Source organism: Ziziphus jujuba, chromosome 10 (genome assembly GCF_031755915.1).
Source record: "Ziziphus jujuba cultivar Dongzao chromosome 10, ASM3175591v1".
In the NCBI taxonomy this organism is placed as follows: Eukaryota; Viridiplantae; Streptophyta; class Magnoliopsida; order Rosales; family Rhamnaceae; genus Ziziphus; species Ziziphus jujuba.
The window spans coordinates 3,116,283-3,139,462 of record NC_083388.1 but is presented as its reverse complement, the minus strand read 5'-3'; the positions used below and the strand labels follow the sequence as shown (position 1 = coordinate 3,139,462).

The window sequence follows — 23,180 nt, the reverse complement described above, 5'->3', positions numbered from 1 at the left end:
CAGCGGAAGCAGGTAAAGAAATGTTGTGGTTAAAGCGTTTTCTCACAGAATTGGGTATCAAGCAAGAAGACTACAAGATACATTGTGATAACCAAAGTGCCATGGATTTGAGCAAAAACTCAATGTATCATTCCCGTACAAAGCACATTGACATCCGCTATCATTGGATACGCGAAGTAATAGATCAACAGTTGCTGAAACTGATGAAGATCCACACAAAAGAGAATTCAACAGATATGCTAACAAAAGTTGTTGCTCAAGAGAAGTTGAAGCTATGCAGAGACATAGCCGGTATGGATGGCAGATGACCATCAGTTTAAATGCGGCTGGAGGGGGAGAATTGTGAAGTCCAGCTGCACCATCACTGCACCGACAGTGTGAAGACTGCTCAGCCATCATTGTTGACAATGGTTGCTGCATTTAACAACGAACTCCAACTTGCTCAACAATTGTGGGCTACTGTTAGAAGCTGTTGAAGATTGTGGCCATGCAACCGACCTTGTAAGCCTATAAATAGGTTCATCCCGTTGCATGCAAAAAAATCCAAGAGAGCAAGCTTAATATCATCCCAAGTGAGGAGTATTGAGAGTAAACTCCGAGAGAGAGTGTGTTTAAGTTCCAGAGAGAGCTTGAGAGAAGAGTGAGCAATTCCAGAGAGAATTTGACAGTGTAGAGAGAGGTTCCACGTGAGAATCTCCACGAGAGAAGTTTTTTATTTTTGTATTCTATTTCCAAGAGAGTAATAGAATTCTTTTTATTTTTCTCATATTTCTTCTCTAAAGTGGTCGGAGAACCACAACATTGTAATGGGTAAGAAGATTTCTCTCAATGGAATCTACAACAGGTGACATTATTAGCGCAAACTTTGCTGTGGGAATTATAAGAATAGTGTATATTGCAATTTTTGAGCTAATTTTGTTTTTGGACAGATTCAATGTTACTTGTGATGAGACATCTTTGCCATGCATCAAGTACCCCATAATTCCAATAGAAATATAACCAAAGGTGCTCAAACTGAAGCTGATGATCAAAACCTGCAAAAAAATAATTCCATTGGAATAGAAAGATGCTAATCAATTGGTTATTATGTTTGAAATTATCAATTAAAATGTAGAACAAGTAGTTGAGATAGGATATAGAGAAGTTACCTTATAAAATTGAGTTTTGTCTTCCATAGAAGAGTATAAGGAAGCAAGGAACGAATGAGCAGTAAAACTGAGTGCATAAAAGCCAAGGGCAGTGGGAGTTCCACCCATATGCAATATCTCTCCTTTATTATGGAATCCTACCCCTTCAGCAGCACCAGTCCACAAAATACAAAGACTGATGACACTAGATGCTACAACACCTCCTGCTGATATAAATGAAAGAAACTTTAATTCTTTGAGCCACATTGAAGGCAAAATAACAATCCCTATAAGGATTATAAATAATTGTTTCCCTCCAATATATACAGCTCCCATTTGGAGATGAACACTTGGAAACAATTTATTCAAATGATCACCTTCCATTATGAGAAATCCTATTGGGATTAGATATGAATCTAAATACACAAATGTAGATACTATAATTCTGCCTCTTTTTCCAAATGCATGAAACCCAATATCAGAATATGTTTTTAGTGTTTGGTTTGATTTCAAACACTCCTTTAACAGTATTCCTGTATGGCAACTTACAATCGCTTTTGCTAAAAGAAGCACAAGCCCACACCATCCAGCTTTTGAAAATGTATACGGAATTGTGATTAACCCAATTCCTACAAAAAAAAAAAAATAATAATAATAATAATAATTCAAAGCATGGTTTTAGTAATGCCATATTATTTCTAACTTCAATAAAAAGATCATAAAGACTTAAACCATAGAGAGTAGGACCTGACAAGGCATTGATTCCATTGAAGCAAGTTCTTGCAAAGTTGGAATTCTTTTCCTGTGTGAATTGCTCTGCCATTAATTTGATGTCCTAGTGATTTGTCTCTGTTTTACTTTTCTTTTTTCTTTTTTCTTTTTTAATTATATATATATATATATATATATATATTTATCTCCTTTGCACCGAGTCCAAGTGTGATCTTTGTTTTTGATGAGATCTTAACAGCTTCTCACTTGGTGAACTCTTTAAATATTCTCCCTTTTTCTGTTTCAATTGAAAGAGTCTTACAGATCCTAAAAGATTTTTAAAAACCTCCAAAATACATACCTATAACCACACAACCCAAAAAACTCTCCTACATATCCTGTTACATATATATTTTTTCTGGTGATGACTACAAAAACCTGCCTCCTCGTTTGAGAATTTTGCATAATTATCCTTCTATTTTGGTTCTTTTTAAAAACTTAGTTGTAGTTTCATTTTCTATTCAGATAGCTATTTTTTAATGTAAAATATAAATAATCTAATATAAAATCAATAAATGAAAAGACAGCAATACCCATTTAACCTAAATGCAACATTTCATCTATGATTTTGAGCAACTCTGAACAAGCACATGATTGGCAAAATACCTTCACATACGCTAAGAGAAATCTGACTTTCTTCTTTATTGTTTCTTGGATTAAGTAGGTTGTTGAAGACAATCCTTCACATAACCTTTAAGCTTGGTTGGTTTTTTTTGGCATTGTTCTTGATCTAGCACATCCACTAGTGGTTAAGTAAATGAAGTTCTAGTTTGCTTTTATTGGTTTTTAAATTCTTAATTAAATTGTTTCAATATGTGGGGAGATGGTCCGGGAGGATTTTTTTTCAATGTTCATTCAATTCCCTTTTGTGCTTTTCTTTTCTTTTATTAGTTTCATTTTTGCTTGTTTGGCAATCGGTTTATACTATTCTATTTGAGTGACTAAATTATGAATGAAATAATGGATTTAGATTAAATGGGGTTGTTGTCTTTTCATTTGTTGATTTTATATTAGATTAAATATTTTAGGTTAAAAAAATTACTCAAAAGGAAAATGAAAACATAAGTTTTTAGATAAAACCAAAATATATATATATATATATATATATATATATATATTTATGAAAGATTTTCAAAAAACTACATCAGTTTCCATAATTATCCTTTTTTTCTCCTCATTTAAAGGTTTTATTTTGTTTTATTTATTTATTCCTTAAGTTCGGAGCCTTTATAATTTCTGTGCATATTGATATTTGAATTAATCAAATTCATCTCATTCTGACATAGTTTTTTAAACTTAAATAGGAAGACCTTTGTTTGTGATTTACCTGAGCAGAGAATTTTTATAACTCACTCATACTTCTCTTATCCCATTGGCATCGTGTTCCCTTTATGAACTTTAGGATCACATGCACGCTACAACTTCCGCTTCTTTTTTAGGTGATTGAATATATATATACTCCTTTAATAGAAACGAGTTGATCAAGTAAGATATCTTCAAGGTTACAGATAGTTAATCCAATGATAGAAGAAAAAATCCTTCGGTTCCTTTTTTTTAAAATCATTTTTATTTTATTTTTTCCCCTCTCAATGAAGGTTCAAATTTTGTTTTCAAAAGGGAAAAATTGTACCTACACCTCTTCAAAAAGAATAATTGTATCACCAATAATCTCCGCAAGAACAAAAACCTTGTTTAAATCTGTGAAATCGAGCTCGATCCCTCACAACAATTTCCCGGTTATAAATCTTCGATATCAGTTTGATTACAACATGACAATCCCCACAAATCCTAAGGTTCTTGATCACTTGAATTGGGGTACCCTCACTTGTGCTAATCAAACCGAATGCCACAGCTAACTTCTCGCTGTGATAGTACAAAACATTTTCTTTGTCCTCTTCTCCTATATCATGCAACACGATACTTGTCTTGGCCACGTATCCATAGGCTTTCATCTTGAACTTAATCTCATCTAGCTTTGCATAAATCTGCCGCCATTCCACATGGTTTTGATCTCCATTTATAAACTTGTGTATAACGCCGTCCACTTCAATGTAGCTAAATCCCGGGATCTTCTTCACATCCCTTTTCCTCATGGCTTCCCTCACCCTCCCTACATCATCCCATCTCTCATAAGATGCATAAACATTTGATAACAGCACGAAATCTCCACAATGATTAGACCCCATCTCTACAAGTTTCCTTGATGCCAATTCCGCCATTTCCACATTCCCATAAGTCTTGCAAGCCCCAAGCAAACTCTGCCAAAGCACCACATCAGGGAACATAGGCATAGAGTTTATAATCTCATATGCCTCTTTTAGCCTCCCGGCCCGACCTAACAAATCAACTACACTCCCATAATGCTTCACATTAGGTACCAGCCCACAATCCCTCATTGAATCAAACAGCCTAACACCATCTTCCACTAGTCCTGCATGATTGCAAGCACACAGGGCACCAAGATAGGATACCGCATCAGGGTTCACCCCAGCTTTGGTCATTTGATCAAAAAGCTCAAGAGCTTTAGATGCTTCACCATGCATAGCAAATACCACGATCATTGTATTCCATGTCACAAGACACTTTCTACATTTCATATTATCAAAAACCGAATGTGCTTTATCCACAAACCCACACTTTCCATACATATCAATAACCGCATTGCAAACTATTGTATTCATGTCTAGGTGTTCATCCGTTATGTAACTGTGAATCTTTTCACCTTCTTTCAAAGCACCCAGCTGCGAACATGCCGAAAGAGCACCAAGAACGGTTACTTCATTAGGTCTCAGACCCTCTTCCTCTTTCATCCTCTTGAACAAAGCTATAGCCTCAGTGGGTCGACTACCCTGAGCCAACCCAGCAATCAAGGCGTTCCAAGCAGCGATATCTCTCCTACCCATTTCATCAAACACTTTCTCCGCACAATCAAGATCGCCAACTTTCGCGTACACGTCGAGCAGAGTGGTCTGCAACAGTACGTCGGGTCCGAACCCAGACCGCGTTATCCGAGAATGAATTTGCTTTGCCTCGGTCCGCGCCAATGCGCGCGCACACGCTTTCAAAGCGAAGGAACAAGAGAGGGCGTCCACCTTCTGCGGCCCACCACACATGGACTTGAACCATGAGATGGCCTTGGTGGGCTCGGGGCTCTGAGCAAGCCCACGAACCATGGCGTTCCAGTCATTGGTGGAAGGAGTTAGAAGTCGCCGGAAGATGGAAGCCGCATAAGAAAGGTCGCCGGCGGAAGAGACGGCGCAGAGGTCGAGAAGCTTGGTGGTGCGGGAGGGGCAAAACTGGAACTGGCCGGTGATCAGGAGGTGGGCTTGGAGCTGCTTGATGTGAGAGAGACAACTGCATTTCAGTAACAAGGAATCGAATGAGGCGGCCATTCCATTTTCGTTCGCAGCTTTTCTTTCTCATAGATTTCTACCAAAAAGAAATTCAAAAGACTGAAACTTTTTTGCTGGGTCAGCATGTCGGTGGGTCCCACATTTGATACTGCGTGGCAATATGGGACCCGCCAAAGTGTGCACTTGGCAGTTGACAAGAATAAGCATATGCGTGTCTATATTATATATCTCCATGGGTTTGACATCTAATTTCGCCGACGGAGATATCTGAAAGTCTTCCTCAACTGGGTTTTCATTTGCCTGCCAAAGCTTCTTTCGATCCCGGCAAATCTTCCGGCTTATAATGTGAGACTGTTATTCCTCTTTAATTTCTCTATCTCTTTTCCATTTTTTTTTTTAGATTTATGGTTAAAGTTCACTGTTTTATTATTATGGCCAACCGAGGCTTTTCTTTTCTATGGCTGTGGCACCTTATTTTATATCAATTTGAACATTTTTTATGGTGGTGAACAAACCAGATGAAGTAATTTGGTCCTGCCAAAAATCTAAATGGGTTATGTGTCACGAGCGGAAAAAAAAATAAAATAACGCGAAAGACGGTAAAAAAAGTTATGGATTCAGCGTTTGTTGGGTATGTGTTTGTGAAATTGTCTTAGTGAACAAGGAAATGGATTTTATTGTTTGTTGTGAATGGTTGAACCAACAATCTGGCAAAGCATATGAGCCATAATTGTAAACCAAGCTGAGAACTGCCTCTTCCAATCTTCCAAGGGTCAAACTTTATTTGATTGTGATATTTGCATTAACTTTTTTGCCTATTGGTCCCATATAGATACTCTTATGCATATATAAACTGATGATCAGATTTTATTTTATACAGCAGGGGGTCCATTCCATGCAATGCAAAGATGTGGATGATATGAGTTTGGACTAGCTTTTATTCTGAAACATTAGCTAATAAAGGAAGGCTAACTTTTACTGTACAATTTGCACACCCGCTCAACACAGCTATGGCTGATGAGGAGAAAACTCTAGTAGAAATCTTAGAGGAGCACAACCCAATTGACCTTGCTAAATATATCAATTATGTCAGTGCCCCACAGGCTGGTGCTATAGCAACATTTGCTGGCACAACCCGCGATACATTCGATGGAAAGGTGGTCATGGAGCTGCGGTATGAAGCATATGTACCAATGGCAATAAGATGCATCAAATCAATATCTTCATCTGCGAGATCATCTTGGAATCTCCACTCCATAGCGGTAGCCCACCGGTTGGGTCCAGTTCCAGTTGGTGAAACAAGTGTCTTCATTGCAGTCTCGGCTGTGCATCGAGTGGATGCATTGGATGCCTGCAAGTATCTTATTGATGAGTTGAAGGCATCGGTGCCCATTTGGAAGAAGGAGGTGTATGCAAATGGAGAGGTTTGGAAAGAGAACTCAGAGTTTTTGGAGAGGAGATTGGATCTTGGGAAGGATGGGAGCTTCTGTGGGGAAAAGGTTAAGGCTAACCATGTGCATGATAGGAAGAGCTGTTGTGGAGCTAAGGTTAAGGTGAACAATGAAGGAGATGATGCGCATGACAGGAAGAGCTGTTGTGGAACCAAGGTTAAGGTGAACAATGAAGGAAATGATGCGCATGATAGGAAGAGCTGTTGTGGAGCAAAGGTTAAGGTGAACAATGAAGGAGATGCTCGTATTAGTGATCAATGAAATTGAGTTGGAAGAAGATTTCCTAGTGTTTCTTTCCAAGTTTATCTTCTTTTTTATTTTATTTTCTGTGTAGGAATTGTACTCTGTAATTGCAGCAATACTAATAATGAATGAATGAATGAATAAAATAAATAAATAAATAAAGCACTTAAAATTCACTTAATAAAAACAAATTCTTTTTTTTTTTTTTTTTCGAGGGTGTCTATTTGATTTTATATTTTTAGAGCTTTATGTAAGTAAACATCCTCGTCTATGTGTGAAATTTTATTTCGAAATTGGGGGTGTGTCCAAATTATATGGTTAGTATTCATTAAATTGTTTATTTACTTTTAGCTTTTAGTATGTTATATGATCACTAAATTTAATCAATTTAAACCAAGTAGAGCCCTCTTGATTTTATGCAATTGAAGAAAATTAGGTAGTCTGCTTGGTCGTGTAATCAAATTGAAAGCCCTCTTGCTTGACCTCTAATTGTGTAGTCAATTAGTGAATTAGACTTCATGAGCGAGAAATTAATTACCATACAAAAAAGAAAAATAATAATAATAATAATAATAAAAAAGTCAGAAATTGGGTTGGTGGTTTAGGCGTTTTCATTTTCCATGAACATAATTTTTAGTGGTCATAATCAAATTTTACACTTAATGACTATTGATTTGCAATTTGACGTTTTTTATATTACATGTTTTTACATTACATATTGCCCTTTAATAAAATAATAATAATCACATATATAAATAACATAAACTCAAATTATATGTGACATTTTCTATTGCCCAAAAAAAAAAAAAATTTTACATATAACATTTTCCATAACACTACATAATGCTATATTACATAATAATAGCAAAAATTACATTAGCCATGCTTCTCAATTTCTACCAATTTCCACCCAGCTTCAGCTTCTCTTCGGCAAGACGATCTCATAGTAGGTGGCGACCTTAAATGTAGCTTGGACAGAAAATATATGAAAAAATTGTACAAAAAATTATATGTACATGCATGCAACAATGTCCAACCCCTACGGTGCGTGTCTCTAATTTTATGCCAACACACTATATTTTCTTTTTCGTTCGTTAACTTTAATCAGCTTCATTAATCTAGAGGCCTATCATCTTTAAAATAGGAAAAAAGTCTAATGTACATTTGTTAACATACTAAAAATTGAAATACTTCTCTTAATTAGATCATTTTGTATATCTAGTATTTTGTTAGTTTATTCACAATGACACATACAATTTTTACAATATTTTGGTATTATGACTTAATATCTTACAATATTATGAAATTGCACTATATTATTACAATTTTTAGTAGATATAAGAAGGTTAAGAGTGTTAGTTGACAAAGAAGTCTCTTAAATAATTCAAGTTTTGCATATTTATTACTATAAAAACATCAAAAACAGTTTCAGGTGGAAAAAAAAAAAAATCGTTCACACCATTAATCATTTAATTATAAAATTAAAATTAATAAAAAATAATTAGCTTTTGGCACGATTCCTCATTTTTTGTATTCATAAAATGATTTTTAAAGTTTACTAATTATTATACATTCATATCAATATACAATATTTATACTTTAATCCAACTTTTTTGTTATTCTGTGTTAGACAATATTTTTCTATTTTGTTTCGTCAAGAAAAGATCTTTATAACAAACATATAAATATTTAACCTCAAAAATATTTATTTGGTGAAAATTATATATATGTTCATAACTCTAACTATATTTCCTTGCAGTGAAAAATTTTTTCCTCTAATTTTTATTTGTTTGAAACTATTTTAATATCATCATACTTTTTTATTTTTAAAAAAAAATACGTCAAGAAAAAAGAAAAAAAAAATTAACGTCAAAAATATTTATTTGGTGAAAAATATATATGTTTACAGCTCTAATTATATCACTTTATTCTTTATAAAACGCAGTTTGCCTCTTTGTCTTCACTTTTATCCTTTTTACCTGGTAGGAGAAATAATTCATAAATACACATAACAATCATGTATTAATAACAAAACTAAAGATGAGAGTCCTCCATAATAACAAAACTAAATAATGTAAATAAAAGAAAACAGCTAGCATAAAAAATTAGATGGCCAAGCAAGCACATACCAGTATCATAAAACACATTATATCTAAAACGAGCAAATTATTAAACACTAAATCATTTCACTAATGTTGAAAACTTTCGCTCTTTCTAACAGTATTTTAAATTTTCTATTTGGTCTCGTGAATATATTCATATTTTATACCTTTTTAACATAAATCATTAGTTAAATATATATGGAAAAGTTAGTTACTGACACTATTGTACCATATTCTTTGAGGTGAGATTGTGGTTTGATTATTTGCATACACATACATCTAACATATACTCTTTAAAAGCACCAAGAACAAAAAAAATAAAATAAAATAAATAAAAAAATGGAAGAAAGCAAGACCTTCAAATATATTAACCTTCAAACTTCCTAAAAAATAGAAAGCAGAAAAGCGAAAACTTCTTGGCTGCCTTAAATCTTCTGAACTTACAATGCTTCATCCTATAGACCTTCAAGAGGATTTTGGTCTAAAATGTTACCTAAGGTTTAATTTGACGATCAGATATGATAAAAAATAATAATAAAACATAGTAGAAGGATACTCATGTTCTGCTACAGGGCAGTGGTCCATACTAAATAGAATTCACAAAATTTCTCTGTTTTGTAAAAGCAACAATTAGTAAAGAATATGCATAACCAACGAGAAGATCAGTCAAAAACAAGGAGAAGTCCAATTGAATATGTTGAGAATTAATTGATATGCCCCACTTGTAGAAGCAGTATGCTCTCACTCTGAGAGAACTAGTGCATAGTTACAACTGCTCATAAATGTGGTGGAAAATATTTATCCGCATGCAGATAGATAAATGCTGGCTAATGATCTAAAGAACTAGTACATAAATAATATTTTAATTGTGTCAAAAATAAACATATAGAGCACTCATTTCAGTTTAACAACCTCATGTGAGAGTAGAGGATCAGATACATAATGTATTATACATAAATTCATGAGTGACATTACTATGTACTTCAGCAAAACTTCAAAATTCACAAATTTTCAGTTTCCAAATGAAAACATAGCATGCAATTGTCTAATGCAACAGTACTTGGTAAACAATATTTTGCATAAAATTATCGTACCTTACCAAACATCCCCCCCTCTCTTCTTGAGGAATTGAAGAATGACAAAAGCAAGAAGCTAATGCCACCAAAAACCTGTAAAAAGCAATTGCACATCAAGGAAAGGAGTCATAATAATCTGGCATATTAAGAAATAAATCCAATTTCTGATATATCAACAAATCTTAGGCTTGGTCAAAGAAATCATGAAGTTAGAAGTACGAAATTCTTGAAAGCTAAGGCCCTTGCAACCTTAACAATATACTTATCTGGATAGATCTATATTCAGGAGGATAAGAGGCACCAATGCATGAAGGAACTGTAAACATTAGAACTTTATTAGTTACCATTGTGTAGAGCTCATCGATACGAGTTCATAGACTGGTGGCACGCCAAAGTCTGAGTCACAGATAAAAAATTATGGTCCTAAGAAATTATTCATAGTTGTTTCAACTTCAAAATGGAAGTTTTTGTTAGCTTAACTTGGATAAATCTAGCATGGAAAAATATTTGTCGACTTGGAGCTGATTTCAAAATGAAGAATGGTGTTGTTTTAAAAGCAAGCTAGAAAAGCTCACTGAAATTTTTCAGAACAAAAGGAATGCCTCACAATATAACTTGTGAAAAGAGAAAGTACCTAGAGAAACTAGATCTTTATAGAAAAACCTCATAGTGTGGTTCAAACTTATGTCTCTCATATAACAACAAAAATATTAAAGACAGTAAGATCAAAAGTGTATTAGAAGAAAGAATCTACTCGCCACAAAAAAAAAATAAAATAAATAAAATAAAATAACTGTGTCATTCTCGAGCATTTGACACTAGCTTTCTTGATAAATATACTTCTTGAAGTTGTCATAACGCAAAAATGATGATAAGCCCCCAGCAGAGCAACCTGTGCAAGGCCTAAGGAAGAGATAGAATGAAGTAAAATATCCATTGCCTTGTAAAATTAAATACAACCATCTAAATTCAATAAATTAAAATATCCATTGCCTTGTAAAATTAAATAAAACCGTGCAAAGTCATGGAGGATCATATATATGACAGAAATATAAATCAACATGGACAAAAAACTGATAAACATATAAGCAGTGGACTTTCGCCTTACATGCCTACCATTTGCTTTTAGATAGAAAATCTTGCATAATTGCTTCCCAGATCTTATGTCCTCTAAAAGAAAGCAATGATGCTTTTCGTTCATTTTACAAAAGAAATCAAATAATGCATATACAAATACTTTCTTGGTAATCTACACAGTTAGTCCAGCATGTTTCATCATATACACAGTCCAAAAAAAGAAGCATTTTAACAGAGTGAAAGAACCAACATCAGCAGAAAGAGATATGGTAGAAATAGTAGAACTAGACTAAACTTGGCGATTTGGACCAATTTGATCCTGGAAAATTAAGAAAGGAGAAACACCATTGGAAAAACTTAAAAGATCAAAAAGCAAATATCTGATGTTTAGTTCCCAAAACTTCACATTTGTTCAGAATATAATTAAAAGAAGAAGAAGAAGAAGCAAGAATATGAACTCCCATTTCCACTTCCTCCTGCAGGAAAACAAATAACAATGGCAATCTATTATGGCAATCTATTCAGAAGTTTTGTTATCGTTAAATTCTTTTAAGAATTGTCCATATAAATTTTTAAGCAAAACTGGGGATGGGTAAGTAAATACCATTTGATCAATCTGTTCCATCATTGTGCATACAATCTTCAGATTCAATTGTATTAGGGATCAGATAGAGACTGGTTTCTCAGTTTCTTGTTAAAGCAATTATACACCAGTCAAATATTTCATTGAACCTATATGCCATTTTCCTCATTGTCTCTGTGCTGGTACATACAATCTTCAGATTCAATTGTGTTAGGGATCAGATAAAGACTGATTTCTCAGTTTCTTGTTAAAGCAATTATACACATCGGTCAAATACCACATTGAACCTATATGCATCTATATGACCAGAAGAATAATTTTGAATAATTAAAGTCCTCTTCTTTTTCACAATAATGGTACCTAGGGTAGATTTTGTTATCGCACAGTATGCATTGACCTTATTTAAGACTATCCATTTGGTTGCTGTGGAAGACAAGGAAAATATTCAAAAATTTCAAAATAATATAATAAGAGAAACAATTGAAAAATAATAATAAATCAGAAACTCCATTTTGCAGAGCTACTAGAACTACTACCCAAAAAGAAAATGCACCTATTAGACTAGACCCAGTTGAGTTAAATCAATCATTTTTTCTTGACACAAAAAAGCTACTTACACAACACTCGAAAATTTTCATTTTCGGAGCCTACAGATAATTACACCGAAAATGCCTCTCTCTTGTTGACTGCAGAAGAGGAATGAAAGAGGTCCGATTACGTTCTGGTTAGTGTCGCCCAATACTCTCCGGTAGTGTCCCAACTCCAAAGCGAATTTCCCCCTTCCAATTTAAAAATTTTAAAAAAAAATAAAAAAAATTCGAGAATACAATTCTCGAATTGGGGCTTAAATTAGGGTTTCGTCGCTAATTTATAAATTCAGACCATTAAATTATGGTTTAGTCGCTGATTTATAAATTCAAACTATACTTCATTTCTGTCAAATTTTAAGTTAGTTACCTTGAACATTCGCCGATCCAATCCCGCCCGGATTGTTCCCGTCCGATCTAGTTATTTCCAATCAGAGTAAAAATCAGAATCCTTTCTGAACCAGAGCTGAGGATAAAAAAAATATTACAAAAAAAAAAAAACAAAAAGCGAAACTTTCCAATCCACCATCAATGGAAATTTAATCGAAATCGTAATAAAATTAAATTCGAAAAAAATCAAAACGAAGCACCACTCCACCTTTCAAAGAACCCACACGACACCCAGATTTCCAAATGAAAAAAATCCATAAACACAAGCAATAACAACAGGAATTACCTTCAGAGAAACACTCCATCATAAACGACCTCTCTCTCTCTCTCTCTCTCTCTCTCAGAGTCTTGCTGTTTCACGCTCACCCTCAGTGATCTCTGATTCTATGCGAAAGAAAGAAAGAAAGAAAGAAAAACCAACGGCTAGTAAATTGGGGCCGTTAGATCTTTGCAAATCGAAAAGTCCATGGTCGTCCGACATTATAAATCCAACGGCTAGTGAATTGAGGCCGTTGACTATTTATTTCATTCTTGATTTCTGGCACAGGCTTAGAGGTCCATGGCCCAGATACTGAAGGCCCAAATATTATTTTAATATTAATTTTTCTAATTTACATTATATGAAATTTATAAGGCTTTTTTTTTTTTTTTTTTTTAATATTTATGAGTAAAATTAAATTTTAATTTTCATATATCAAAATGTCGACTATATAATATCTGATTTCATGCCAAAAAATCACAATATCTGATGCTTTTGCAATAGTTGGATTTCTGTCCGATTGAAATGGGTCAATGCTTTTGCAATGTTGTTAAAAAATAAGCATGGTTCTTTCCCCCCCCCTTCCCCCACCCCGCCCCGCCCCAAAATAAGAGAAAAGGAGCATAATTCTTTTTTATATTACAAGAACAATCAGATTTAAAACAATGTCAAGAAAGATTTTCCAGTCTAGAACAATCACCAAGAATGGTTAGCACACACCATACCCCCGTTAGACAAGAAGGACTAATAATAACAAAATACCATCTAGATCATTATAGCTAAATGATCAAACCCCCCTGAAAAATTAATTCCACACAAAAAAAATAAAATAAAATAAAATTTTTTTAAAAAAAAAAAAAAAAAAATCTCCATGAAAGGATAACTAAAGCCAATCATGGTGATGATTCGGATAAAAGGCTCGAAGCTGGCAGAAGAAGAGCAACAGCATTACGATCTTCACTTGAGAATTTCTTGTAAACTGCTCTAAGTCTACTCTCTGCTGCTGTAGAATGAAGGCTTACCAACAGCTCTGCACAATCCCTGTAAAACAAACAAAAACAACACCAAAATCAGCAATGCTCTAATCAAACAGAAACTAGAATTGGTTAAAAAAGAAATAGAGATGGATTTACATAAGCTGATCTTCAGAGTAGCCTGTGTTATGCTTCAAAGTTTCAGTCCAGAAGGGGCTTATTTCAAGTGTACATCTTGCAGCATAAACAGCTGATGCAGCTAGAATTGAAGGGCTGAAATTGGTTATCGTAGTGTAATTCATCAGACCAAGTTCAGCAAGGAAGAACACCATGTTCTCCATCTGCACACAAAAACACAGAACAAACAATCATTATATAATCAAAATTAAATCATGATCTGGGTTTATCCTAGAAAACCCTGATGAGTGTTTTTTTTTTTTCTTTTTTTCTTTTTTTTTTTTTTTTTCCTTACCTGCTCATCAAATGGCAAAGAGGCTTTAGCATAACGAACAAGGAAGACATATGGTGTTGGAACTGTTAAGAACCATTCAAGCTTCCCCAAAATTGCCTTTTCCATTGCCAAAATCTGTTCTTTAGCATAAGCATTGTCTGAAATGCAGACAAAGTCATTAACCTGCCAAATTTCACAAACCCAAAAGGGAGTTTAGAATCCTCACAAACCAAAAAGGGAGTTTGTGACTTTGAGAGAGAGAGAGAGAGAGAGAGAGAGAGAGAAGAGAGAGAAAATTACCTCAGGCGACCAAATTTCTTCGTACTTGCTAGCCAGTAGCATTGAGCTAATACCAACCAACTGAAGCTCCCTTCTTGGTACAACCTTCATTGAGAGGAACCGGTCAACAATGTTGATGGTAAGGTAGAGTGTCTCTGGATTGAGCTCGAATTTGTGATGAACTTCTATCAACCAATCTACGAGTATTGATCTCATTTTAGCATTGATATCTGACTGTGAACCCATGTAGTCTTTCACTTGATTCTCTTCCTCGGAAAGCTTGTAAAACTCATAGAGTTCATCGATGTACTCGATCACTGCAAGTTCATTATCAGTATCCTCTGCATCAATGTTCACTACTAGATCTTTTGGCTCACTGGCGATTGCAGAAGCAGCCTGAAAATAGAAAAGATTACATTGAAGAAAAAACAAAAGGGGCAACAATTAAAGATGAAAAGAGGCAATTTAAAATAAAATAAAAATTATTACCTTGCTCCGGGCACTGAGAACAGAAGAAAAGGCCTTGCAATCCTTCCTTGAGGAGGTCACTTGTTTTGATTTCCTTGAGCTCCCTTGAAATCCTTCAGGTTTTGGATTCTCACAAGCAATCTTTGCTGTCTCTGCAGGCTTTGCTGCAACGCTGACTTTCCCTACACCGATCTGCAACAAAGTTACTGCATCTTCTGCGATTGACTTCTGCAAAATTGACAGACATTAATGTTTCGATTATGTTGTTTTGAGGAAAGAATACAAAATCTGAGATCTAACCCACAAAATGGCTTAAAAACGAAAAAACTATAATCTATTTGTAGAATTTCTACCTTGTTCTTGTCTATTGGGGCTTCTTGTTTCCCTTCTGCGGCTTTTCTGCTAACCAAGTTACCAATGTCTTGGAGAACTCGCCTATTGTTTCTTCCTTCTACAGGTAACTTCTTCTGCCTAACTCCTTCTAAAGAAACAAAGAAAGGTTCAGGGCCATAAAAAAAAATAAAAAAGAAAATAGCACTAGAATTATACAGAAAATGACAAGATGTTATAACATAGACACACAGAACAAATCTAACATATCCATGAAAAAAAAAAAGCACTAGAATTTAAATGATCTATGAAGAACAATGCCTAGCAGGATTTAAAAAGATAAACAGAAAGTAAATTCGAAAAGGGATTGATATAAAATGATATTAAAGGATGTAAAAAAGAATTAAAGAAACCAAAGAATAAAAACCCATCAAAGAATAAATTACTCAAATCAAGGAAAAACTGAAACCCAGATCGGAAAAAAAAAAAATCAAAAATCAAAGATAAATTCACAGAAACCCACAAGAGGAAAGAAAATGAACAAGCGAGGGACAGGGATGGTACAGACCTCTGGGTTGTTGTTGTTGCTGAGGCGCAATAGCTCTGGAAGCCATAAGTGAATTTCGATCTTGGGCGGTACTACCAAAAACTCCACCGATGCTTGAAAACAAAGACGAGAAGAATACTTGGAGACGACCGTTGAGCGTCTCTGCCCCTTCAGAGTCTTTGTTCGCCACCTTCAGCCAATGGTTCTCTCACCGCAATCTTTCAAGCTCTCTCTCTTTCGCTCTCTCTCTCACTTTCCTTTGTTCGTAAATCAATCTTTTTTTTTCTCGGGAATTTCTTGCTGTTGTATAACAGTCACTTTCTCTGGGTTATATTTTGGATTTTGTGGAATATTTATAAGAAAGTGTAGTATAGTCCCTGTTTAGAGCTAGAGAACCGACGCTTCTCCCAACGGTCGTATTTTAATCAAATTTCGACCGTTGGATGGCTGTCTAATCCAGCGGCATCGAAGCCTTTCCTTGTTTGCTGGTTACGCTTTTTTGTTTCGGAATTTTATAGCCGTTGGTGCTCTAAACGGGCTTTCAAGTTGGGTTTTCATTAATGGGCTTATTAGGATCTGATAAAAATATTTTGGGCTGTTCGCTCTTAGGGTCAATGTATTGGAATACTAAGTTTTGAATGTGTGTGTGTGTGTGTGTTTTTTTTTTTTAAATTAATTTTTTTAATACTAAAATAAATTGAAAAACCCTGGTAAGCTTCAAGATTTAGAACACTAAAAGGTTCAAATTCATGGACAATTTTGTGAAGTTGGACAGCTTGTTTCATCCCCAAAACGCTCAAAATACTTTGTTTAATTTAATTTCTAAATACTTACTATCCCATTATTTTTTGTTTATTTGTGTCATCATTCCATGATTTTTCCGACTGGACAAAAATAATGGCGAAAGATTTGCAGTTTTTTGTTTGAAGCATGGTAAACATTTGACAAAGACCATAGTTGCTTATTTAATGGATTATCATTTTTAAAACATTGGAATGGGTATTTGGTTCTTACAGAAACGGTCACAAGTTGTAAATTAGACAGAAAACAGCAAAAGCCTCAGTTTATTTAAACAGTATTGCCAAGCAGCGGTGCCAATGAAAAGTCCTACACCAAAACCAAACAAGCCTAGTTAAATCAAAGGCCCTTTTCTACATTCCCTTGGCTTAAGAAACTATAAAAGGAAATGCTACCAACATTTCAAACCCATACTGAAATGAAAATCCACAAGTAGGATGCAACATTCATATCAAGAAGAAAGCGAAAGATAGCTTCTAAGCAAGAAAAAGAAACCACACATCTAATTTACCTGACTAAAGTTTCCATGAATATATTGAGATCTAGTGAATAATCAATTTGATTACCCCAAAACTGGATCAAAATAAAGAAATACTCTTTGCTTTCCAATCTAGATATCCGAACTATCGATAAAAACAAAAACCAAATTGGCTCAGTAATTGCTGCTGCCACTCTCTTTAAAGAGGTGTTTTTTTATATGCAATTCTGAATTCTCAAAAAGATGATGATTTTATCATAAACCATCATTATTTATTGTCAAGCCAAACATCATAGCCCATAATTGACAAAATCATAATGGATCAAACTTTACCAGCATGAATTGCAAAAGGGATTGCCACAGCAGCAGTAAGCATCCTAACATGAGAATACACCTCAAAACAGATCCCACATGCCATTCTGTACAAAAATTGAGGTAATATACAAGAATTTGAAGCTCTGATAAAAAAAAAATATATATATATATATATAAATATGTATATGTATGAAACATTTAAAAGAACAAAACACTGCACAAACATTACTCATAACTTTCATGGCATACCGTTCATTGAGCAGTCCCTTGCTTAGCTTTTAAGCTCTTTCTCTTACTGCCTTCAGTCTCTTTCCACACTTTTTCACTCCAAGTTGGAGTTGCTCATTGCAACTTTGATCGCTAGGGTTACCGTCCTTTCCAGAATCTCTTTTTTTCAAACCTCTTTCACTCTTACAATTTTCAAACAGTGGTCTAACCTTCTCAAGCACAGCTTCCGAGCTATTAGTCAAGAATGTGAATGCCTGCCTCCTCACTTGTTACATTGTCAATCACATCCAAAGCAAGTTGGAGCAACCTATTTCGCCTTAAAAGTAATGAGTTATCATGGGAATCATTTTTCTTCATTCCCCCATCATCTCAGACTTCCTTAGATTTTGCATCCTTAGCCCATCTATTCAAAATGTATTGGTTTGGCAGATAAACAATTTGCTTATTCCTTAAATTTGCCAAAATATGTCTACGCAGGATTCCTTCAATCTCAAATTTCTTCCAACTACATGATGAAAATCTATTTTTTATTTATTTATTTATTTTTAATATCAAGAACAATATCCAGTACCTTGCAGCCCTTTTCACTTCTCTTCCCAACTTTATAAACATATTGATTGGCATCCTCCCTGGTGAGTTCAACTACATGTAATAAGCTATCCCACAAGTCATCTTGAAATTTATAAAAAATTATACATGTATAAAAATCAGCCATTGGCTTAGCTCCAATGGCAATCTCAACACGGGCTTTTCATTCAGATCACTGTGAAAGGCGCTTAATTCTTTAGTACATTGGTGAGCAAGTGCTCCATTAAACCTTGTTACAAAATCTATTAAAGAATTTTTGTTGGAAACATATCTTTTGAAGAACATGTGAGAACTCTCTGCACATTGACCAGTAGACATTCCAGCTTAGAAAAGAGTTTTGACATATACAGGCACCCATTTCGAACGCATTTCATACATTAGTTGCAACCAACTATCATCATGTAAACGGTTTTTTTCAACAATCTCTATCCACTTGATGTCAAACTCCACAGAAATTTCTGATTACAGAATACACTTTTGAAAGTCTTCATAACGATCTCTGTATATAACAGCATTTAACTTCTTTGAAAGTTTGTCCAATATGTGCCAAACACAAAATATATTTAATGAATTCGGGAAGGTATGAGAAATAGCTCTTGACATTGCTGGATTTTCACAAGTAATTACCATTTTGGGTCAACTGATGGACATGGCTTTCTTAAATTGTTCAAACAACCAAATACAAGAATCGGCAGTCTCATCACTCAAAGAGTGCACATGCAAAAATAATTGTCTGACCATAGTTATTTACCCCCATAACAGGTACAAATATCATGTAATCTCGATTGGCGTTGTATGTGGTATCAAACACAACAACATACCAAATATGTATAAGTCTGCCCAAAAACAGTGAGTTTAACAATTTTCATTATCAACCTCCATTCGAAAAGTGAATGATGAATTTTTTTTTTTTTTTTTCTTGTTCAAACTCAAAATGTTCATGAAGCATCTCTACATCATGCGCTTTCATCTCATTATGCAAAATTCTCTCAAAGTTATCGATATCTTTTTGTGCACATCCAATATTTTCTATGCCCCCTTTATCCTTTTTTGTTGGAAAACTTACTGCAGAAAGCTCTTCAATTAATGGTTTTTTTAGTTTTTGAAGCTCTTCGATGAGATCTTAATAAATGTACTCTTTGCAGGATTGCCAAAGGATGATAGTGACTTTCAGCGAAGATGCTAATTGCATAGGCTCTGGACTTCAATTTCACAGTAGCTAGTTTTGCTTTGCAACCCTCCCGTACTGTCCCACGATGCCTTTTCTTCCCACTATCCTCGTCTTTACAAGCTCTTCCTTCTTTAGAGCATACATACTCCTTTCTTACAATTTCATTATCTCTATTCGTTTTGCTAGAACCTTCTTTCGCATATTTATTATAAAATTCATGAACATCATCCAGTGATTCAAATTCTTGACCTATCCTTGGTTTGTGATCATCTAATACTTGAGGATTATATACCTTATTAGAAGTGTTCTGACATTCCTTTAGAATGATCTCCTACATGTTCAACATCATCCATAGCGAAAACTAAAACAACCAAAGCATGAGTCAATGAGCAATGCACTTCATGTAAATTAGCAAAAACAAATAAATACAAGAAACACATGACATCTTAGGTAATTGGATTTAAAACTAACGAAACTGCAGATTTGAATTCATTTACTTCTGGTTTCAATACAATATACATGCAATAACAGGGAAACAAAGAAGAAGAAAAGAAACAAAATGGTCATATTAATGTCCAGACGACAAAATATAGTTAAAATTTTGTATGATCTCATTTGAAATGAAGTTTTCATTCGTGTTTCTTATTTTTCAGGCAGCAAACTACTATTAATCAAATAATTTGAATTTTCCTGCTGCTGCTTATGGTCAATTCCAAACTTTCCCTCCAAATGGTTTTTTTTTTTTTTTTTTTAACTGTTATTATGATTGTATGACTTTTCGGGTTTAATTTCTTCGTTGTGCAATGTAGTTACATGTTATCAATCAATAATGTACATTGTCAATTGCTTCCAATATGAAACTAGCATATTAATTCATCCAATACTCTTTGTTTCCTGACCATGACTATTTGCATTTTACTTATTATAGTTATATTGACATTTGAAATAATGTCTCACTATATTCCAAGATGTTGCAGCTAAATATTAAAAGTGCCCAAAAGAGCCATTAGTTGATGGTATATAAAAATAAATTACTAAGTTTGTATCACTTTCAGTAAAATTTGTCAATATAAAAAAAAAGAAAAAAAAAATTTCTATTTCCAGTGTGGAATTTTCATTTTTCAATCTTGTTTGTCGCAAAATGTTGTCGTTATCGATGAGGCATATATTACAAAGGCTGGGCGTGTTACGTTAAACAGTTTAAATATCATCCTAAAAATCTGGTACAAACCCCAAAGGCCGCAGAACCCGAAATACCCAAATTAAACTTGACAAATTAAGAGGATGAGAAAAAAAACAGAAAAAAAAAATAATAAATTTACCAAGTTTGGTGCTTTCGGTAATTTTTTTCGCCGGCGGTTGGATCAGAGCTTGCCGGTGAGAACCCGAAGCCCAAGTCCGATCGGCGCGTGGGCGAGTGGGAAAGAAGGGGTTGGCGCGTTCTCTGTGTGTCTGTGGGATTCGAACTGTGTCAGTCTTGGAGCGGTAGTAGTAGCGCAAAACCAGATGAAATTTAATCTGTACCGTCCATTTGTAAATTGTATCTAAGGGTACCCATTAAAATCTCTGAATTTTTATTTCTTAAACTCCTGTTTTCTTTTCTTTTCTTTTTTTTCTTTTTTTCTTTTAATAATGCTGGCTTAAAAGAAAAAAATGATGGTTTATATTTTTAGACATATAATTATTGCTATTACTTGACAAAAAGAAATTTTAATTATTAGTTTATGCATGTTGGTTAAAGCATTTTCTTTTTGTTTTTGTTTTGTTTTTTTTTTTTTTGGGGGGGGGGGGTGGTTTAGAAAGAGGAGTACAAAATTGTCAAAAAAATATAATAATAATACTAATAATAAGCCATATATTTTCAAACAGTAATCACATTTCAAGTTCTTATTAAAATAATAAGAATAATAATAATAATTGACATTCAATTTTCTAAAACAACACTTCGGATTAAAGAGGTATTATCAAAATTGTCTCATTTATTTATTTTACTAAATTTAAATTTCATGTATGTTTGGATAGGAAGGATTATGCTAAGGAAATGGCACCATAAAAATAGTACACTTGTATCCATAGAATTGCTAATTAGACATAGAAGAGGTAAAATAATAAATGAAAGGCATGCAATAAATTTATTTTTAACCGTCGAAAAATTTGAGATAATTGAAACAATAAAAGTAGACTATAGTAATGTTTAGATTTTTTTTTTTTTTTCTCACTCTCTTTTAATATGGATAGTAATATTCGATCAACGGAGCTAAACCACTTATATGCTAAATCGATGCTCTCTTAGCATCTTTGCTCTTTAAACATGGATAGTGGGAGCTAAACCATTTATAAACTCAACCCATATTCTCTTGGCATCTTTAGATAAACTTATATATCATTAGTTTGTGCTGCAAATTGCATTATATGGAATATTTGACAACAAAAATGACAAATAACATTGATAAATTAGAATAAAAATATAATTTGTAGTTTGACTGTATGCCATCGAGATAGTAACGGATCAGCATCTTTTTATTCTCTTCAAAGCAATGCATTGTAGTATTAATTGCAGTTGAAAGTTTCTTAACCTTCTAAGTATCTTTTTTCCCAAGGAAGTCAAATAAGATTAGCAGATACAATAAGTAACCTTTTTTCTTTGGAGAATAATTTCTCATATTTTATCCAAAACAAAGATGTACCCTGTTCATTCAACCGTAGTGTATATACCCCATGTCTAATAAAAAACAAAAAACAAAAAATTGCAATAAATTCCAGCCTTTCTCACTCTTTCTTCTACCCTATACCCATGAGGAAATCATGCAGGACATTACAGTTTGGTATTAATGGGGTTTTGAGAAAAGGATGGGAAAGGATGGAATTAAAATAGAAAAAAGAATTAAATGTAAAAGAATGATATAGAAAATGAAGGTGATTGTTCATTGGAATGATTCAGTTTTTTAAATGAAGAAGTCATGTGAAACACGATCTTTCCAATTAATTAGAAGTGTCATCTGAAACTGAATCATTCCAACTGATTGATTACAAGAGAAAATTAATGTAAGGATTAGTAAACCTCATCTTGGAAAATCAAGGCAGTGTTTTTAAACCTCATTCTCTTTATTTTTTAAAATTTTTGGCTTACAAACCAAAGAGGCTGTTATACTGGATATGGAAGGAAAGAGGAAAATTGCCATGGCAAAGGGCATGAGTAAACTGTAAAGTACCAACCCCAAACATTGTCCATTTGCATAATTGAGATTAATTAGCTTTTTTTTTTTTTTTTTTTATAATTTTAAAGTTATAAATTGACGATGTCATATCCGTGAAAAAGATTCTATAATAGATAATTGGATCCTTGAAATTTTCGAGAGTAAGACGATTCCTTGAGGTGGGCCTATATAGCCTTAGGTTCGAGGTCCCACTCTATCTACATCAAACATCATGCACCCATAAAAAGCTATCTAGAATCAATAGATTCCACACTATTTGGTCTTCATGTTTAACCTTTTCCTTTTTTTTATATTTTATTTTATTAAAGAATTAAAT

General features: G+C 33.9%; 4 protein-coding genes and 2 long non-coding RNA genes across 13 annotated transcripts; 1 reads left to right on the top strand and 5 right to left on the bottom strand.

Annotated features, from left to right (window-relative positions):
- On the bottom strand, positions 1–1,412 carry LOC132799794 (amino acid transporter AVT1I-like). Its single transcript, XM_060812467.1, has 2 exons — positions 1,149–1,412; positions 1–1,034 (listed from the first exon to the last, which is right to left on the bottom strand). Exons 1-2 carry the CDS (start codon positions 1,392–1,394, stop codon positions 777–779), a joined length of 504 nt encoding a protein of 167 aa, XP_060668450.1. The 5' UTR covers positions 1,395–1,412; the 3' UTR covers positions 1–776.
- Positions 1,413–3,424: 2,012 nt separating this feature from the next.
- LOC107410324 (pentatricopeptide repeat-containing protein At1g34160) lies at positions 3,425–5,301 on the bottom strand. The gene has a single exon (XM_016017739.4). It carries the CDS (start codon positions 5,288–5,290, stop codon positions 3,557–3,559), a length of 1,734 nt encoding a protein of 577 aa, XP_015873225.3. The 5' UTR covers positions 5,291–5,301; the 3' UTR covers positions 3,425–3,556.
- Positions 5,302–5,454: 153 nt separating this feature from the next.
- On the top strand, positions 5,455–7,147 carry LOC107410323 (molybdopterin synthase catalytic subunit). Of its 2 annotated transcripts, none has more exons than XM_016017736.4 (2): positions 5,455–5,596; positions 6,132–7,147. In XM_016017736.4, the coding sequence occupies exon 2, from the start codon at positions 6,262–6,264 to the stop codon at positions 6,961–6,963; it is 702 nt and encodes a 233-aa protein (XP_015873222.3). In that variant the 5' UTR covers positions 5,455–5,596; positions 6,132–6,261; the 3' UTR covers positions 6,964–7,147. The 2 variants fall into 2 exon arrangements, with proteins under 2 accessions (XP_015873222.3, XP_015873223.3); XM_016017737.4 differs by having other exon boundaries at positions 5,483–5,596; positions 6,135–7,147.
- A 554-nt stretch (positions 7,148–7,701) lies between these two features.
- Positions 7,702–13,344, bottom strand: LOC132799648 (uncharacterized). Of its 6 annotated transcripts, none has more exons than XR_009634488.1 (3): positions 13,047–13,291; positions 12,741–12,787; positions 8,803–12,562 (listed from the first exon to the last, which is right to left on the bottom strand). It is a non-coding gene; the product is annotated as an uncharacterized LOC132799648 (long non-coding RNA). The 6 variants fall into 6 exon arrangements; XR_009634486.1 differs by having other exon boundaries at positions 12,741–12,836; positions 13,047–13,279; XR_009634490.1 differs by having other exon boundaries at positions 8,803–8,924; positions 9,420–12,836; positions 13,047–13,221.
- A 293-nt stretch (positions 13,345–13,637) lies between these two features.
- LOC107410303 (G2/mitotic-specific cyclin S13-7) lies at positions 13,638–16,414 on the bottom strand. Of its 2 annotated transcripts, none has more exons than XM_048467977.2 (7): positions 16,090–16,414; positions 15,545–15,669; positions 15,213–15,419; positions 14,745–15,119; positions 14,466–14,627; positions 14,153–14,334; positions 13,638–14,060 (listed from the first exon to the last, which is right to left on the bottom strand). In XM_048467977.2, exons 1-7 carry the CDS (start codon positions 16,133–16,135, stop codon positions 13,913–13,915), a joined length of 1,245 nt encoding a protein of 414 aa, XP_048323934.2. In that variant the 5' UTR covers positions 16,136–16,414; the 3' UTR covers positions 13,638–13,912. The 2 variants fall into 2 exon arrangements, with proteins under 2 accessions (XP_048323934.2, XP_015873203.3); XM_016017717.4 differs by having other exon boundaries at positions 15,545–15,672; positions 16,090–16,412.
- A 960-nt stretch (positions 16,415–17,374) lies between these two features.
- Positions 17,375–21,355, bottom strand: LOC132799649 (uncharacterized). Its single transcript, XR_009634491.1, has 3 exons — positions 20,969–21,355; positions 17,909–20,007; positions 17,375–17,763 (listed from the first exon to the last, which is right to left on the bottom strand). It is a non-coding gene; the product is annotated as an uncharacterized LOC132799649 (long non-coding RNA).
- Between the last annotated feature and the right edge of the window lie 1,825 nt (positions 21,356–23,180).

Bases quoted from the DNA above. Each gene is read 5' to 3' on its own strand.
- LOC107410324 (XM_016017739.4), bottom strand. From the start codon at position 5,290: ATGGCCGCCTCATTCGATTCCTTGTTACTGAAATGCAGTTGTCTCTCT.
- LOC132799794 (XM_060812467.1), bottom strand. From the start codon at position 1,394: ATGTGGCTCAAAGAATTAAAGTTTCTTTCATTTATATCAGCAGGAGGT. The intron at 1,035-1,148 runs GTAACTTCTCTA...ATTTTTTTGCAG, and splicing joins ACAAAACTCAATTTTATAAG to GTTTTGATCATCAGCTTCAG.
- LOC107410303 (XM_016017717.4), bottom strand. From the start codon at position 16,135: ATGGCTTCCAGAGCTATTGCGCCTCAGCAACAACAACAACCCAGAG. The intron at 15,673-16,089 runs GTCTGTACCATC...TTGTTTCTTTAG, and splicing joins GCAACAACAACAACCCAGAG to AAGGAGTTAGGCAGAAGAAG. The intron at 15,420-15,544 runs GTAGAAATTCTA...TCAATTTTGCAG, and splicing joins CCCCAATAGACAAGAACAAG to AAGTCAATCGCAGAAGATGC.
- LOC107410323 (XM_016017736.4), top strand. From the start codon at position 6,262: ATGGCTGATGAGGAGAAAACTCTAGTAGAAATCTTAGAGGAGCACAAC.